Genomic DNA, 18,511 nt, shown 5'->3' with positions numbered 1-18,511 from the left:
CTGAGAGATTATTTCAGTAGGGTATCTTCTTAGGTAGATCCATCAGTTGGCAGAATGTCAGGTGTCCTCTGTGTTTTCAGCTATGTGAAATGCAGATTAAAAATGAGAGTCTCAATTCTCCTTGTTGATTAAGAGGAGAGACTCTCCCCCTCCCTTTTCTCACAACATTTAGTTTAGAGAAATTATAAGCACCTCCTAATCCCTTTGAAGACTACACAGGCCTTTGGCCACTAGGGCTCCCTTACTCCTGTGTTCATGACCTGTGTTAATTCCAGAAAGTACTTGCTGTCATGCAAGTAAGTTTCTTTTTCCTTTGAATAAGGTGAATAAACTAACATACATGGTCACCCCAATTACAAACATGAAGTTAGGATGAACTTTGTGTGAAGATGATGCTCTCAAGTGAACTTACTTGAGAACACGGTCTATTTCTCTTCTAAATATGTATGTAATGGGTTCTATCTGCTTTTTGTATGACACGGTGAGATTTTTTCATGGAAGTCTTTGTAATTTCTTAGCTGATTTCTGGTGCACATCACATTCCGGCTTAATATCTATTCAATAATGTGGTGTAAGAAATCTATCGGGTCTTGGTCCCTGGTGCCCTGTTGCTGGCACAGAGCGCCTACAACCCTTGTTATCTCCTGAGTGATAGGAGTACCTTGTGTCATTCCTAAGGAGCCCCCTTTGGAGCCCACCTGAATTTATGCTAAAGAGGTGTGTTAGGGTGCGGGTCCTAAGCAGAATCAGCGTGGGGCGTGGCCATCAGAAAGGGCGGGGATTAGAGGCTTGGAACTCACAGCCCCACCCACTGGCCTCCAGGAAGGGGCTGGAGCTGGAGCTGAAAGCTCTGTAAATACTCCCGAACACGGACAGCTGAGGAGCCCCCAGGTCTGTGAACACGCCTGGGGGTGGCACACTGAGGTTCCCTGAGGACAGAAGCTCTTGCACCGGAGGCCCTTCTGCACCTCACCCCATGTTGTTCTTCATCGGCCTGTGAACGTACTTCCCCAGGGTTCCGTGAACCACCCCAGCAAGGTAATGGAGTGAGAGCAAGGGTTGGGAGCCTCTGGTTTATAGCCAGTCAGTCTGAGGCACAGGGGGCAACCTGGATTTGTGCCTGGCATGCGAAGGGGACAGTCTTCCTGTGGGACTGAGCCTTTTACCCCGTGCGATGGGATGCTGTCTCCGGGTGGTCAGAGGCAGAATTAACTGCATGGTGGTGCTGGTGAGCACACGTCTCAAATAGTGAAGTGTGGAGAGGACCCACGGGGGAGAGGAAGATTCTGTCCCACATCCCGACAGTCACCACCACACACGCCTGCGGGGACAAACCTCATCACCTGTCTCCTCACTAGCTAGTGTGCAGGATTGTGGGCGCGGGTGGTCAGCTGGACAGCCTCCGAGACTCGATAAGCAGCGCCCAGGACGCGGCAAGCTCTAATGAACAAGGGCCTCAGCCAACAGTAGCAAGGCAAGTGGGACCCGTGGGTTAACAGACATGCGAGACAGCTACTGTAGGGCGTTGGGAAACAGTCTGGATCTTAACTGCAATACACATGGCTTAAGAAACAACATTTGTGAGTCAAATTGAGAAAATGGAGCATTAATAACATTTGTCATATGTTAAAATAGTTGTTTACTTAGGGGCAAGAAAGCACCACTGCACGTGGGAAAGCAGGGTGGGGGGCGGGCAGTGGGGGTGAGGGAGGCTGGGGCAGAGGGGAGGGAGTGAGAGAGAGAATCTTAAGCAGGCTCCACGCTCAGGGCGGAGCCCAACACCAGGCTCACTGGGTTCAGTCTCAACCATGAGATCGTGACCTGAGCCCAAACCAGCAGTCGGAACTTGGAACCGACTGAGACACCCAGGCGCCCCTTCTGCAGTAGACTGACTTGCAGCCCACAAAAGTGGAAACACGTAAAATATCCATGAACAGATGAATAAGTAAATAAATAGTGCTATATGGATATCTCATAGATACAGTGAACTGTTCGTGTAAGCACCACTGATGAACTGTAAAATAAATGCGTCTCACGAGGGGACCCAAGGAAAAGGAGGACACAACACTTCACAACTTCAATCATACAAATTCTAGAAAGTGCAAACTCATTGATTATGACGAAAAGTCAATGGCCGCCTCGAGGACAGATTATTAAAGAACACAAAGGAAAAGTGGGGGTGATGGAAAACTTTATTATCATGACTGATGGCCTCATGGGCTTATGTGAAAGTCAGTGTCAAACTGCACAATTTAATGATGGACATTGCATGTCATTTGTACCTTACCGAAACTTAACAACACGGTTCAAATTAAGTTGGGTTCTCTACGCTTTAGAAGATTAGGTCTGGCCACCATACGGACTCCACCATCTTTCTCCTCATCAGAAGACATCTGTACAAACAGGTGAGCAATGAAGGCATTCCCAGTTCATTCAACATGGATACTGGCTGAGTCACAAAGACCTCATGGCTGCACCAAGAGATCTCTCCCGTCTCTGTCCTTGCTTCGCTGCCATGCACAACCATGACCTTTGGTGGACAACCCAGAGGGACCAAGGAATCCACAAAACCTAGTAGTGTACTTTCTCCTGACAGGCCCTACACAAGATACATCCATCTGGGGGTCCTGAGAATTTCTCTACCCGCTCATCCTTCACAGTCCTCCCACCTAAACTCTGTGCATGCCCTTCCCAAACAGGTACACTGCAACCTGTTTATTGGTCTCCTGCACTCTCTATTAATCCAGTGTTTCTGGACCAACGGTCATTCCCCTGGTCCTTATAATCTTTTTTTTTTTTAAGATTTTATTTATTCTTTTGTCCGAGAGAGAGAATGAGCCTGCACAGGCAACAGAATGGCAGGCAGAGGCTGAGGGAGAAGCAGGCTCCCCACCAAGCTCCCCACCAAGGAGCCCGATGTGGGACTCGATCCCAGGACGCTGGGGTCATGACCTGAGCCAAAAGCAGCCACTTAACCAACTGAGCCACCCAGGTGTCCCTAGTCTTTATAATCTTAAAATCAGTGACATTACGCTACAGAATTCAGGGGATCAAGGCCCCTGGCGCTGCTGCTGGGCCTGGAGAATAGACCTCCTTCACCATCAATAGCCCCTGTGAATAAGAGAACAAGACCATTTGCTCAAAAGCACTAAAGGCTGTGAAACAACAACCAACAACAGCCCCCACTTCAGGGTGACCCCACAAAACATCCTGGCATCCAGCTATAACTCAGGACCACGGAGCCCTGCAGTCTTTCCTTAAAGCCTTGGAGCAGCCATGCAAACTAGGTCAAAGCTGCGGAGCTGTCTTCTGCCATCATACAGTCCCCTCTGAGGCACACAACTCTCTTCACCCCTTCATGCCCGCAAACACAGTTAATTTCAACACACACAGAGTGAACAGAATCCCCAAGATTAATGGTGGCTTGGGGCGCCTGGGTGGCTCAGTGGGTTAAAGCCTCTGCCTTCGGCTCGGGTCATGATCCCAGGGTCCTGGGATCGAGCCCCGCATCGGGCTCTCTGCTCGGTGGGAAGCCTGCTTCTCCCTCTCTCTCTCTGCCTGCCTCTCTGCCTACTTGTGATTTCTGTCAAATAAATAAATAAAATCTTTAAAAAAAAAAAAAAGATTAATGGTGGCTTAAAAAATATGATCTTTATTGTCATACAGCAAGAGCAATGGGAGGCAGACTGTTCCTGGGTTGGTGATTTGGAGGCTGGGGAAATGCCTTCAGAGTTTCACAAGGATGATACATCCCTGATACGCCATCCTCCTTTTCAAATCACCAACAGTCCTCTAGGACAAAACTGGGTGAGATCCATGCCCTCTCCTCAGAGAAGAAAAATGGGGAAGGAGTAAGTGCTCGGGCTGCTGATTAGTCCTCCAGCAATTGCCCTGACACTGGGATACGGCCCTGGGCAGGTTCAAAGACTGCAGTGCAGCTGCTACATACCTGGGATTTATGTCGATGTTTGAATATATGAACGTCAACACAGGCAAATGGCACCTTCATGAGGGATTTCCTCCAGTGCTGTTACTCTCATCAAATAAATACCTGCACAGTTAAGGTAGTTGTCCCATTTGAAATTTGTGAACTCCTATGACGTCAAGTCCTTCAATAGAAGGCTTTCTCATTTTCAAGGCTTTTGTAAGGGCTTTCATGACTGTGAGTTCTCTGGAGTGTGGTGAGGTTAGCCTTTGGTTAGCCATTTTCCATTCTCCACACTCATGGGCCTTCATCGAGGGGGACACTGTCATGTTTTAGGAGTTAGGACTCATAGGTAAAGAATATCCCACATTCAGATACTCATAGAGCCGTTTCAGCGTGAATATCTGAATGGTCACTGAAATGGAAGACCCGGATGAATGTTTCAAAGTCACTGTCCTCCTAAAGCCTTTCTCCAGCGTGTACTTTTCTGTGCTTAATGAGGCTAGAACTATGGCTAAAGGATTTCCCACACTCCCTGCACTCGTAAGGTCTTTCTCCAGTATGAATTCTCCTGTGCTTAATGAGACTGGAGTTTTGAGTGAAGGATATCCCACACTCAGTGCACTCATAAGGCCTTGATCCAGTGTGTACTCTCTGGTGTCTGAGAAGACTAGAACTGTAAGTAAAGAATTTCCCACATTCACTGCACTCATAAGGCCTTTCTCCAGTGTGAACTCTCCGATGTTGAAGCAGTGCAGAACTTTGGCTAAAAGATTTCTCACATTCGCTGCACTTATAAGGCCTTTCTCCACTATGAACTCTACGGTGTTCGATGAGGCTGGAGTTTTGAGTAAAGGATTTTCCACATTCACTGCACTCATAGGGCCTTGATCCTGAGTGAACTCTCTGGTGTTTTATGAGACTGGAGTGGTAGGAAAAGAATTTTCCACACTCGCTGCACTCATAAGGCCTTTCTCCCGTGTGAACACTGCGGTGTTGAAGGAGTGCAGAGCTTTCGCTGAAGGATTTCCCACATTCACTACATTCATACGGCCGTTCTCCAGTGTGAATTCTCCGATGTTTAATGAGGTTAGACTTGTTGCCAAATAATTTGCCACATTCGTCACACTCATGAGGCCTTGCTCCAGTGTGAACTCTCCGGTGCCGAATGAGGCTAGAGCTCTGCCGAAACGACCTCCCACATTCCCCACACTCGTAAGGCTTTTCCCCAGTGTGCACTCTCCAGTGGTCCCTGAGGCTGTAGCTCTTGCTAAAAGATTTCCCACATTCACTGCACATGAAGCATCTTTCTCTAGTGAGGTCTCTCTGGTGATGAGCAAGTGTGTGTTTGCAACTGAAGTCCTTCATACCTTCTGCCCAGCTGCGTTGCAGTTTCCTTCCATGGGAGGACGCCCCATACTCAGTCCTCCTGTATGACGTCTCCCTGCTGGGTGGGGCCTGATGCTGGGGGAATCTCGAGGTGGCCAAGATGTCCCTCACAGGCCAAGATGTCACCTCCCCACAGGAAAAGGGTTTCCCTAACACACAGAATTTGTAGTCCTTCACAAAAGAGGCTCTGCCCGTGTTGCTTCTGAAGCATTTCTCTCCAGTGTGCGGCTCCTGGTGCGGAAGGTCTGCATCGAAATACAACTGTCCCTTGTGTGCCCCAATACTGTAGAGATTCTGTCCACAAAGTGTTGCCTGGTGCTCACTGGACAGCAAAAGGTCTCTCAAGTCCTGGCCACACACCTCACGAGGATGGGCCTTCTGGGGAGACACAACTGTCCAGAAAGTCCTGACCTGTGACGCTCTTTGTACAGAAACGCTCTGCTCAGGTGCCTGGTCATCCTCTGCTCCCTGCCTGCAGCCTGAAAGCAAGAAATGCTGGTGAAGTGCACACTGCCTGTGGTGGGAGGGGGCAGCTACTGTGCAAGCTCCAGATGTGTGTCTAGCAGACCCAGGAACCAGTGCTTGGGATGGTTTGCAGGACCAGGGAGATGGCTCAGGTGGAAGATGGGGCTGCTCAGCAGTAGCAGGCTCCAAAGAGCAGAGAATGGGAGAGGCCTCATGAGGAGAAGGAGGCAAGCATGCACTGTGTGACCCAGAGGACAGAAGTGGTCTGCAATTTATTCTTCTGCCAACAACTTTCCAAAGCAACCTATCTCCTGCTGACACACCTATTCCGTGCAGAAGGGTGTGTCAAGTCCCAAGGAAATAGGACTGTAACCTGGCAGGAGGTGTTCTGAACTCCTTACACGGGCACACCTCATGGTGCAACAGCAGCCAGTGTGCAAAGTGCTGCAGATGGCCTGGTGAGAAAATAAGTGGGCTAGGGATCTCAGAAATGCGAGGTTAACCCCACACCAGAAGGAAAATTAGAAGCAAGTAACAGAGTTGACAAATCGGCAAAGTGCCAAGAAAAGGGAAGAAAAGACAGAAATGAAATGTGGCCCCTGGCATCAGAATACTAGTCAAACAAATAGGCTTCTGGTCTAATGTGAATACAGCACTGACATCGTCTCCTCCAGGTACCACTCTGCAGCCTTTGTGTTGTGTGTGCGTCAATGTACCTACCATGAACCACCCTGGGGTCTCCAATCCAACCCCACTCCCACAATCAGCAAGCCCACAACAACTTCATAATACAAATTCTAAGGAAAAGACAGTTGAGTAGCCATCGGTATCCCAGAACAACTCAGCACACAACAGCCCATGGCAAAGAGAACTAAATAGTCCCCAAAGAAGTCTGAAGGAGAGTTTCATGAGAATAGCCCATGGTCCATAGACATAATAATTTTGTCAGAGACAGCAAAGTCCTGGCACAGGGAGGCAAGAGGAAGCCTCAGCAGAGAAAGGAAACAGACATGGAGCATGCAGGTATCTTGCAACGAGACAAAGTCACCCAGTCAGGGAAAGGGCAAATAAGGGGATATCCATTGGGTTCACTGCAAGATTCCTGACCCTGATTCCTTCCCTGAAATTCAGCAGGAAAGCTGCTGCTGGGGCTGTTCAAGGAAGAAGGGTGGTGCACTGACCTCAGCCTTACCAACCACAGCAACTACCCCTGGAACTGGGGAAGGAACCAGTGGTTCATGGTCCCTATGTCAAGATAGACTGCTCCTGGGGACCAAGGGAAGGTCAGAGACTAGCTCAGGCCACAGGGATGGGGTTGAGTGTCTTACCCAAGGAGGTTATAAGTGCCAAGTTCTCCAGCATCACATCCTGGTACAGACATCTCTGAGCCTCATCAAGGAGACCCCATTCCTCCCAGGAGAAGTACACAGCCACGTCTTCAAAGGTCACCCTGCCCTGGCAGGATGGGGACAGATGAAACCACAGAAAGATCCTCTCCCAAGAACCCATATCCCTTTTCCCACCCACATCTACCCTATGCCCATCCTCCCCCGATCATCCCAACTGAGAGGAAAAACCACACCCCAGTGCCTGGGGGCTGTGATGCCACTGTCTCCTCGTGGGCCCACTGATTAGAGGGTCCTGATGACACAAGAAGACACAGGTAGACGAGTGAATGTCTAAGTTGTGGACCTGGCACAGAGGGATCCTCCTGGCCATCTAGGTTATTCTGCTGAAAACCAGGGCCCTGGCATCAATGAGGCATACTCCCTCCCCAAGTACACATCGTTCTCGAGCCTAAATTCCACAGCCACATGCCTATGGTCACCACACCTCATTGTCCCACACCACAGAAATCTCCCTGGGCTCCCCCGCAAGTCACTGGTATTTTTATCACCTCCTCTTCACCCCACTGCTGAGGGCAGGAGTCCCACCTTAGGGTTATGGGGATGGTCAACACATGACACCTGACCACGGACAGAGGAGATGGACAACATTTTAGTAATCACAGATATTCACAGCCTGGGAGAGGGACACCACACCCACACAGGCCCACATGGGGTGGCACTCTGAAAAAGAGTGAATAACCAGGAGCTGTGGAATGCAGGCTTCATAGGATGAAGAGGGTGAGGTTCCTGTAAGAGGATGGGACTGGCTTGTCTGAGTAACTCCATGGGCTGGCAGGGCACTGAAACCCATCCAAAGGGATAAGCAGGAAACGCACCTTTGATGAAAAGGTTGTTTAATTAGTAGGAGGCCTTCCCAACAGCAGAAGAGTGGGGAGGAGAACTTACACCCAGGCCTTGAGTTACTGCATCTTGCACCAGACAAGGTCCTCCTCCACCTGTGCAGCACGTGACCACTCAGCAATCACCATCTTCCTCTGTCCATCCAACCCTCTTCCAAAGCAAGGCTCCTTGGTGGCCTACCCTAGGCTTAGTGACTCTCACAGATGATCACATCAGCACATACACAGTGACCTTATTCCTCCAGGATGAGACACCCCAAGCCCTACCACTCCTCACAAAACCCTGATGGAGTTCAAATTGGAGAAGCACCAGCAGCACAGGCCCAAGTGTCATTACGTCCTCTGAGCTTCTGTGTCCCTCTTATGTCTACTCTTCCACTGAAAACCTTGGCCACCTGCCCAAGTATCCTATTCCTGACGCACTCTCCCTTCATAGCCACTCACATCCCTCTCTGAAGTCATACCATCTTCTAAGTATCCAGTCTTGGTCCTCCTTCCTCCCCCAACTTCCTGGCACCGTAACACCTTTACCACCACAACCAGAAGACTCACAACTTCTCACAACTGGGACCCACAGCTCACTCACCTGGGCCCACACAATAGCCATGATGTTTTTAGATGTTTCCCTTCTGAACCGCTCCGGAGAGTTCCAGACTGGTGTGTCTGGCTGCTCACTCAACGCATCCACTCAGAGCTCTCCAGAACATCTCCCACCAACATCACTCACAGTACCAACTCCCTCATCTCAGTCAATGGAGCTTCCATTCTTACAGCTGCAGATACAAAAACCCTACAGATATCCCTGAAGCCTCCCTTTCACCCTGTCTTGGTCCACATTAGCAAATCAGTGGTCACTTTTTCAAAACACATATCCAGAATCCAATAACACCTAAGCCAGCACTCTGGGCCAGTAACCCTCACCTAAACTCTGACAGCAGCTTCCACCCCGATCTTCCTGCCTCCTCCCGCAGCCCGAAGTCTACACTCCATGCCACAGCGGGATGGATCCTATGAAGACCTTGGTAACATCAGGTAGCTGCGCACACCCAAGCCTCGCAGGACCACCAGAGGACACGCCCAACTTCTCAGGCAGTCACTCCAGGCCCGACTGCTGTCCCCTGCTCTTTGCTCTCACCCGCCAAAAAACAGAACGGTGCGTTCCGAACAGGTGCAGCTGAGTGTTAACTCGGGCGTGCGCACACTCCGCTACCAGTCCCCGCATAGCCTTGCACGCACACTGGTTGCCGGAAACGGAAACCCCTTCACAGAACTCCTGACGCGGGCCTGGGGTTTCCCCAGGGTCCCCAGACTCAAAACTTGGGGAATGGCACTTAAGATCCCGGGACACAACAGTGCAGAAGACAGGCGGGTGGGGGTCGGGTCAGGCCACCTCCCACTCGTTTGTGCTGCCTCTGTAAGCGCCTCTGATGCGGCGGGAACTGGGGAGAGCCCAGCCTTAGACCAACAAGACCCAGGGTTCACCGGCTCAAAGTTCCCTGTACCCTTGCCCGGCCCTGAAGACCAGGAAGGCAGCAGCTCAAGCTCCGCGCCTCAGGGCTCAACATCGCCCCTCACAACGTGCCCCCCACCGGAGCCCGCTCCCGCGCGCAGCCCGCCGGCGCTCACACACACGCCCGGACACCCCCGACTCCCTCTCCCGGACACCGGGGCCTGGGCCGCAGGGCCGCGAGAAGGCGCCCTACGCTCGGGCCTTCGGGGTCTGGGTGGGGGGCGGCGGGGAGGGCCCAGGGAACGAGCGCTTACCGGAGCCGGGTCCCTGGGCGCGGCCGCCGCCATCGGGCTCGGTGGGCGGAGAGCACCGGGCCGGTGGTCCCGGTCTCCGCCCCGGCGAGGGGCTGCCCGGGCCGCGTTGCCGAGTTGTGGATCCGCGAGCGTGCAGCGCGGACAGGGCCTCCTCTCGCCGCTTCTCGGTCGCGTTAAGTCAGTATGGACGCAGAAAGCCAGACCCTCACCGGGCGCGCAAAACCGACAGCAGCTATCATGGCCACTGTGCGGAAACAGCCGGAAGTCCCACCCGCGCGGTAGGGGCACGCGCGGAAGAGCCCTTCTGAAGCGCTCATTGGACAGCGACGCTGTCGCTCAGCCCCGGGCATTCTGGGCGGAGTAGTCCCCACGGCTCTGCGGCTGGGAGTCGGAGAGTCGGCGACGTCCTGCGGCGAAGGCTCTGTCTGGTGGGAGTGGTGTTGGGAAAAGGCCGATGTGCGGCTTCGCTTTTTTTTTTTTTTTTTTTTTGAGAGCACGTGATCGTGTTTCTTTGCAGTTCTCTCTGCAGCCGACCACCCAAGTGTGTGCAGACATTTCGGACCCAGCGAAGTCAGCATAATCCTGGAGGCTGAGGATGTCGCTCTGGATCTTCCCAAAGGCCACAAACCAAACAGACACATCATTCATAGAGTCCGTCAGATACTGATATGTCCACGCCTAGTGGAAGCTAATAAACATTATCTTTTTTCAATTAGTGTCTCATAATGGTACACTGACTGCTGTGTCACCCCTTAGCAACAGGCAGGTGGACAGACCGATGGCACTTAAGCTCTGGACCTTCTGCGCAAGGCCACAACACCCCCACCCCCCACCCCGCTTTCCAGGCAGTGTTCCTGGGGTTTTCCAGATCGCCTTTCCCAGACACCACCATACCCGGGGGCTCACCCTCACTGTGATGGCACTGAGGGCCCTTGGACGGGAGTTCACACTCCCTCCCCACGTGCACATCACTTTTCCTGCCACACCTGTCACAACAGCACTCCCACAGCCACAGTCCCTTCCTGTCCTACTTCATAATCATCTCTGCCTCTGATTGTTAATCAGCATATGCTGCCTAGGAAATGTGTGGCTGATTCAAACAGGACCAAGTACTATCCCAGACTCTGATGTCCCCACGACAGAGGCAGCCTTGTCCTAATATGGTCTCCCTCCCTGTAGAGGGCACTCTACAGACACATGCACACTTCCCCTTTTCTGAGGGCCCCCACTCTTTTCATGAAAACCTAATGCTGATGGGCTCTCTTGAGGATTATCTCATTCAACAGCCCCAAAACCAGACAGTGTGGACGGACTATGATTCCAATTTTCAAAGGAGGGATCTATCTCTCAAAGAGGGTAAGGGACTTCCACAAGGTTGCTCAGCGGTTACACCGCTGAGCTGGAGACAGGTTACACCGCCATGGACCCACTCACCTTGCTCCCTTCTGTTCTTCTCCAGCGGAAATTTCCCGGGACTTGGGCTAGGATTCCCAAACACCTCACCTGCCAGATTGTCTATGGAGCCTGGGACCACCAAGTAACCCCACACCAACATCTCCACCTGAGGCTCTCCACATCATCAGTGTCACCTTAGACCATCTGTTCCCTCACTACTATTGGCAATAGTTCCTCCCCACGGAAGGAGGAAGCCTAAATATGGTTCCTGGGTGGCCCCTCCACTCTATGCCCCCATACTAAGCTGTCACCCAGCTATCACTGTCACTATTACAGTGTGAGGCCCTGAAGGACTGAGAGTAGCCACTGAGACCCTCACATGTCCCTGCCGGCAGCTATTGCAGGAGACCTTAGTGCTTACAGCTCTTCCTCACCATTCCTGGAAAATTGTAAATTGTTCCAACAATGGCTGCTAACCTGCTAGAAATTTTCCATTGCTCCCATAAAGCCCGTAAACCTCTCACCTTCCTCTCCCAATCAGACAGGCTTCTCGGCCCTGGAGACAAGCATTTCTGTGTAAAGACTTCTAGGCTCCAACTTGCCCCCGCCCACCTGTCAATGTTTAAACTGCCTGAGCCTCCAGGTTGTACTAAGGTATGCACCCAACTTTCTGCTCTGACTCCCACCAGCCCATCATCAAATATGCAGAGATGGGATAGGTTGTTTTCTCCAGGCCAGACTATCTCCACACCCATTCCTCTCATCACACTTGGTCCTTGGAGACTGCAATTCTGTGTGTTGTTTGGGCATCCATATTGCATGCCTGTCTCACGAGTCTCTGTATTTGTGCATTTGTGTTGCCAGGCTGTGGTGAGGTCTGAAAGGGTCCCCAGTGCAGGAGCTTCTGTCCCCATGGAGTTGGGGGTGTGTCACTATCTTGGCATGTGGTTGTTCACCAAGTTCTCCAAACTCTGTGTGGTATGACTGCTCATTAACCCAATCTCTAGCTCCTCTCCACTTCATGGAGGGTGGGGCTGAAAGTTCTAAGCTCATGATTTGGTCTTCCTGGGACCAGTCCCCATCCTGAAGCTATCCAGGAACTGCCTCACTGAAATGGAAGACATTCCTATCACCCAGGAAATTCCAGATGACTTAGGGGTTCTGTACAAGGATCCAGTTAGAAGACCAAGTATTACAACAAAAGATGTTTCTATTGCTCTCATTACTTAAGAAATTACAAGGGCTTTAGGAGCTCTGTGCCTGGAACTAGGGACAGAGACCGACATATATATTTTCTGTTATTTCACAACCTGCCTCACAGAGGTTTTTCCAAACAAAAGCTTTCCCTTGTACCAAGAGGTATGTGCAAGAATGTTCACAGTAGCAAACCCCTGGAGACAAACCAGGAAAGAGGACAAATAAATGTTCCTCTCCACACAGTGAGCATTATCTGTAGCCCCATAGTCCTCTTATGGAAGCAGTGAGAGAAATGTCACAATTTACCCCATAGAATACCCCCTTCTGTGATTCAAGTCATTTTCATACGGTACCTTCCAGTTTGTCAGCGTCATTGAGCCCAGTTTCCTAGCAGAAACCAACTCACAAATACATTCCAAGTAACCAGCACAAGTGCTGTTGCCCCAGCTATGCACAGAATCTTTCCATTTCCTCCAAACTGCCCTTTCAAAGTAGTTCTGCAAATAAGCTCCTCATTCCCCCACACCTGCCATCTCTGGAAGAAATGAGCAGAAATCATTTGACCTTTCATGGTGTTTATCAATAAAATAGCATTCTGAGACTTGCGGTCACGAATCATATCAGGTCCATTTTAGCTGTTAATGTTTCCAGTGTATTACAGAGATGTAACATTTAAATATAAAGGTTCCCTTTTACAGGATAAGGCCTATTTCTGGGTTTCTGCCTCCGCTTTCTACCTTTTCATGCTCATGTGGCCCAGTAAAGACAAAGGGTGAGGACAGAGGACAGGGGAGCAGGAGGGAAAGCATCCCTTGACCACTGGGAGCTGCTCTTTGTGTCCTATGGTTGAACGTTGCTGGGTTTTAGGAATAAGCACCAACATTACACATTCGTGCATTCATGCAGCAGACTCTTTGTTGGCTACCTGAAATCTGTAAGCCACCTTTCTAGGCACGTGAGATACTCTAGTGAACGAACTTGAAAAATCCCTCCATCACCTCACATTTTAGTGAAGACAGTACACGGACAATATAATCAGGAAATGACACGTTCTAAACAGGGAAGTGCCATGGAAATACACGCATCTGCATTCGTATTTCTACATCATTCCACTGGGGCTGCACCTGAGGAAGCTCCTGGTGTGGAAGGAAGCCCTCTGGAGGCCCTCTTCTGGTGAGTCTTCAGGTGGCGGTGGTAGGTCGACGACTGGCGGTAGCTTCTGTGGCAGAGGGAGCACTCATAGGGCTTCTCTCCTGTGTGGATTCTCTCATGGGCCAGAAGGTTGGTTTTGTGGCTGAAGGATTTTTCACACGTGCTGCACGTGAAAGGCTTCTCTCCTGCATGAATCTTCTGATGCACGTGTAGGTCTGACGCTTGGAAGAAGCCTTTGTCACACTCAGCACAAATAAATGTCCTCTCGTTCTTATGTCTTCTCTGATGGGCTTGTAGCTGAGAGAGATACCTGAAGAACCTAGGACACTTTTCACATCTGTATGACTTTTGGGTTTCATGGTGTCCTCCTTGCTGTCCCCCACATGGGGATTTCCCCTCAGTTCTCTGGTGGGTAGGAACAGGCTCAGGGGTGACCTGAACTGGCTGAGAGAGAAACCCTGGTCCCCCCTCCGTAAGGACATCTTGATAGGAGGGTCCTTCCAGGGCCCCTTCCTGGGACCCGGATGTGCCTAGAGCTGCTCTTCTGGAGCTAAGCGGATTCTTCAAAGAAACACTGTCCTCTTCCTGGATAATGAGCAGGGAAGGTATTTCTCTGCTTTGACTGGTAATACTGTCATTTATGTGATAAATGTTGTCACCATTTTCTTTAGCTTTCTCTCCTGTGGGGGATAAAGTGACTCGGTGAAGTCGTGCCCAAGTAGGAGCCGCATGAATCCCTCTGGTACCTCGGCTTACCCCACTCACCTTGTCCTCTTTCCAGGGAAGTATCTTGGGGAGTCCAGGAGGGTGTCCCCATGTTCTCTTCTGTTGAGGTCCCTGCTGACAACTGTTTCGTGAAATAAACAATGACTTCTCTTAAGGGTATATTCTCAGAAAAGAGGGCTTCTTGTCCCTGCATGTGGATGTGGACCTATAAAAAACAAAACAAAACAAAACAAAACCAAACAAAACAAAACAAAAACCCTCATCACTATGGTATATGGATCTGTTGAGTGACAGAAGCCTTTGTAGAAGACCTTCCCTCGTGCGGCTTTCCCAAGATCCCACTACCGCATGCTGCCACATCCACTATTCTGCCCTTATCCCTGCTGGCCTTAAAGTTCATGGTGATTTCTAATTAGTGTGTCATTTTCAATGGGAAAAGATGAATACTCAAGATTTCTGAGGGAAGAATGATCTTGTGTTAAGGCATTTCTCCCCATTCTTGAGGTCTCTGCTCTACTGTCAGTTTCTTAGTGAGTCCTCCTACCATCTCACTGGTTAAAATCAATTAATATGTTGGCTCTATGTCCTACTGAACAGATGCCTATAAAACATCTGCTCTCATTTTGCTTACTTAGCATGGCAAAGGATCTCTTTGGTGAGAACTAGTAAGTGGGTCTACAATAACTCTTCCTTCTCTACTCCCGGGCAATTACAACAGGCTGTACTTAATCCTTACACACCTCTGACCCTCAGGCCAGGAGCTGAAACCCTCTACTCACTAATCCAGGTGGCTTCATGCCATCGTCAGTCAGATCTTCCATGAATTTCTCCAGGTTTCTGCCACTGGCATTCCATTTCTCTTTCAACATGGTCCTGTCACTGCAGTGGCCATTGATCATAAACTGTTCCAGGACCAAACGAGAAATAATTTCATCCTTGCTGTGTTTTTCTGGCTGCAGCCATGAGTGAAATAACTTATAGAGATTTTGCAGTTCCTGCCTTGCACATAAGTTATTACTGTTTTGTAATAAACTGAGCTGAGTCCTCGGGAACTCACAGATCTCCTCTTCCTCCTGAATGGCTTGCCCTTGACAGGGTTTATGCTCTAGGTTTTCTGACCCAGGATCATTCCTAGATGGTTCTCCCTGAAATGAGGTTTTGAGATCTAAAGCCATTCTTAATAGGAATTCTCAGAGAGATTCAACATCAGATATTCAGTTCCTCCTGATTTTTTTTTTCTCCGGAAGTCTGTTGCACCAGCTCATCGATACCTAAAGAGTGCAAGCTAGAAATAGAAGAGATACAGAACTATTACAGCACAGGCATAATTTTAAAAATTCAGTTTCAGATAAGTTCATGCATAAATTCTACTAGACATGTAAGAAAGAATGCTAATCTTACACAAATATTCCCAGAGCATAAGAAGTGGGAACACTCCCCTTTTAATGAGTTTAGCAACTCCCTAATAATAAAAGTTTATAAGTACATTAAAGAAAGGTACACTACAGGTCAAGATCTCTCACAAATGGTAGGTATAGAAATGGAAAGCAAAACATTTGCAAATCAAATCCAATGACATATATAGAAAATAATAAATCACAAAACAAGTGAGGTTTACCTTCTTTTTTTAAGTTTTTTAAAAAATTTACTTATTTGAGAGAGAGCACATGCACGGGGAGAGGAAAGGCTCCCGCTGAGCAGGGAGCCCAATGCGGGGCTTGATCTGGGATCATGACTTGAGTGGAGGGCAAACATTTAGCCTACTGAGCCACTCAGGTGCCCCAATTGGGGTTTACTTTCAAAATGAAAAGTTGGGTTAAAATTAAAAAGTCAATTACCACATGAATAGAGTTTAGAAAAACACAATATAATCATCTCCTTGGATACATTAAAGGTGTTTAATGAAAGTTGGTGTTCATTACCAAAAGATATTAGTAAACTGGGGATAATGAGAACTTCCTTCATGTCATAAAGTATGCGAAATACACCCAAACTCATCCTTAAATGTTTTCCCCTTAAAACTGAGAGATGGGGGACACCTGGGTGGCTCAGTTGGTTAAGCAGCTGCCTTCGGCTCAGATCATGATCCCAGTGTCCTGGGATCGAGTCCCACATCAGGCTCCTTGCTCGTCAGGGAGCCTGCTTCTCCCTCTGCCTCTGCCTGCCATTCTGTCTGCCTGTGCTCGCTCTCTCTCCCTCTCTCTCTCTGACAAATAAATAAATAAAATCTTAAAAAAAAAAAAAACTGAGAGATGGATGACCACTGCCAATTCTATGCAACATTGGACTACTCTTTAGTCAGTAAAAAAGGCAAGAAAATATTTCAAATATCATTATTTTATACATGTCCTGATTTTGTTTCCAAGAAAGTATGAAACATTCTACAAATATTAGGCAAGGTGAATTTTTTTTTAAAGATTTTATTTATTTATTTCACACAGAGAGATCACAAGTAGGCAGAGAGGCAGGCAGAGAGAGAGAGAGAGAGAGAGAGAGGAGGAAGCAGGTTCTCCGCTGAGCAGAGAGCCCGATGCGGGACTCAATCCCAGGACCCTGAGATCATGACCTGAGCCGAAGGCAGCGGCTTAACCCACTGAGCCACCCAGGCGCCCCTAGGCAAGGTGAATTTTTGCAAGATGTCTGATACAAGACCAATTTGCCAAAATCATTCGGATTATATTATGACACTAGCAGCTGAAAATTAAATTTAAAAAAATACTCAACTTATGGGGCGCCTGGGTGGCTCAGTGGGTTAAGCCGCTGCCTTCGGCTCAGGTCATGATCTCTGAGTCCTGGGATCAAGCCCTGCATCGGGCTCTCTGCTCAGCGGGGAGCCTGCTTCCTCCTCTCTCTGCCTGCCTCTCTGCCTGCTTGTGATCTCTCTGTCAAATAAATAAAATCTTTGGGGCGCCTGGGTGGCTCAGCGGATTAAAGCCTCTGCCTTCGGCTCAGGTCATGATCCCAGGGTCCTGGGATCGAGTCCCACATCGGGCTCTCTGCTCAGCGGGGAGCCTGCTTCCTCTCTCTCTCTCTCTCTGCCTGCCTCTCTGCCTACTTGTAATCTCTGTCAAATAAATAAATAAAATCTTTAAAAAAATACTCAACTCTATATATCGCCATTAAACATAAAATATCTAAGAAAAATTCAATGAAAATGTGCAAGCCCTTTAAAGAAATACACAATATTACAGATATTATATGTATAAAGAGTAGCTATGTTTGTGGATTGCAAGACTCAATTCCAACTGGAAAACATCAATTAACCCCAAGTTGCTGTATAAATTCAGTGCTATGTCATTGGAAATCCAACAAGTGGTTTGTCTGTGTGTGTGTGTGTGTGTGTGTGTGAACACTGACAGCTGATTCTAAAATTATGTAGACATAAATAGGCTAAGAATAGTCAAGACTAACTGAACATAATAAAAAATATAATTTAAAAAAATAAAATAAAATAAAAAATAATAAATTAGAAAAAAAATACCCAAGATAATTCTGAGGAATAATAATGTTTGAGGATTTACATAATCACAAAACAAAACTGATTATGAGACTATATTCATTAACACTCCTTGACCATGGCACAAGGATAGACAAATAAGGCAACAGAGCAGAATGTTAGCCTGATGTAGATTGTTATCTATACGGTCACCTGCTTTCTATAAAAATGACACTGAAGTGCATGTGCTGACAGGAAAGCTTAATTTTTGTCTTCAATAAATGGTGCTATGTCAACTGAATATTCATAAAGGGGGAAATCCATCTTGACCCCCATCCTACCCCATTTACAAAAATTAGTTCTAGATGGGTTTTTAAAATCTGAGAAATGTAAAATAAAGCTTCTAGAAGACGACCTGGAAGAATATATTTAAGAACTTATAGTAGAAAAAGCTGCCTTTTAGACATTACAGAAAGAACTCAGCAGGAAGTTCTTTTCCCAAGGAAAAGGCCGACATACTGGACTACATTAAAATGAGAGGTAGTGTTCATCAAATGAAGTCATTTATTCATTTAAAAAATGCAGCACAGTGGAGAAGATATTTTCTTTTTCTTTTTTTTTAAAGATTTTATTTATTTATTTGACAGACAGAGATCACAAGTAGGCAGAGAGGCAGGCAGAGAGAGAGGAAGGGAAGCAGGCTCCCTGCTGAGCAGAGAGCCCGATGTGGGACTTGATCCCAGGACCCTGAGATCATGACCTGAGCCGAAGGCAGCGGCTTAACCCACTGAGCCACCCAGGCGCCCAGATATTT

The 18,511-nt window shown here is 48.5% G+C and overlaps 2 protein-coding genes across 2 annotated transcripts; both read right to left on the bottom strand.

The window, feature by feature from the left end:
- LOC125088989 (zinc finger protein 154-like) lies at positions 1-10,036 on the bottom strand. Its single transcript, XM_047710691.1, has 3 exons — positions 9,792-10,036; positions 7,108-7,234; positions 1-5,793 (listed from the first exon to the last, which is right to left on the bottom strand). Exons 1-3 carry the CDS (start codon positions 9,822-9,824, stop codon positions 4,385-4,387), a joined length of 1,569 nt encoding a protein of 522 aa, XP_047566647.1. The 5' UTR covers positions 9,825-10,036; the 3' UTR covers positions 1-4,384.
- Positions 10,037-13,487: 3,451 nt separating this feature from the next.
- ZSCAN4 (zinc finger and SCAN domain containing 4) lies at positions 13,488-15,436 on the bottom strand. The gene is made up of 3 exons (XM_047709807.1): positions 15,041-15,436; positions 14,301-14,466; positions 13,488-14,215 (listed from the first exon to the last, which is right to left on the bottom strand). Exons 1-3 carry the CDS (start codon positions 15,434-15,436, stop codon positions 13,488-13,490), a joined length of 1,290 nt encoding a protein of 429 aa, XP_047565763.1.
- Positions 15,437-18,511: the final 3,075 nt, after the last annotated feature.

Source organism: Lutra lutra, chromosome 17 (assembly GCF_902655055.1).
Source record: "Lutra lutra chromosome 17, mLutLut1.2, whole genome shotgun sequence".
NCBI classification, from domain to species: domain Eukaryota; kingdom Metazoa; phylum Chordata; class Mammalia; order Carnivora; family Mustelidae; genus Lutra; species Lutra lutra.
The sequence above is the reverse complement of the archived record's forward strand: the minus strand, read 5'-3'. Positions and strand labels throughout refer to the sequence as shown.

Excerpts from the sequence above, each read along its gene's own strand:
- LOC125088989 (XM_047710691.1), bottom strand. The coding sequence starts at position 9,824 with ATGGCGGCGGCCGCGCCCAGGGACCCGGCTCCG. Across the intron at positions 7,235-9,791 it reads CGCCCAGGGACCCGGCTCCG|GGCAGGGTGACCTTTGAAGA; the intron begins GTAAGCGCTCGT and ends CCATCCTGCCAG. Across the intron at positions 5,794-7,107 it reads GGCACTTATAACCTCCTTGG|GCTGCAGGCAGGGAGCAGAG; the intron begins GTAAGACACTCA and ends TCTTGCTTTCAG.
- ZSCAN4 (XM_047709807.1), bottom strand. The coding sequence starts at position 15,436 with ATGGCTTTAGATCTCAAAACCTCATTTCAGGGAGAACCATCTAGGAAT. Across the intron at positions 14,467-15,040 it reads GCATGAAGCCACCTGGATTA|GTCCACATCCACATGCAGGG; the intron begins GTGAGTAGAGGG and ends TGTTTTTTATAG. Across the intron at positions 14,216-14,300 it reads TTCCCTGGAAAGAGGACAAG|GAGAGAAAGCTAAAGAAAAT; the intron begins GTGAGTGGGGTA and ends TATCCCCCACAG.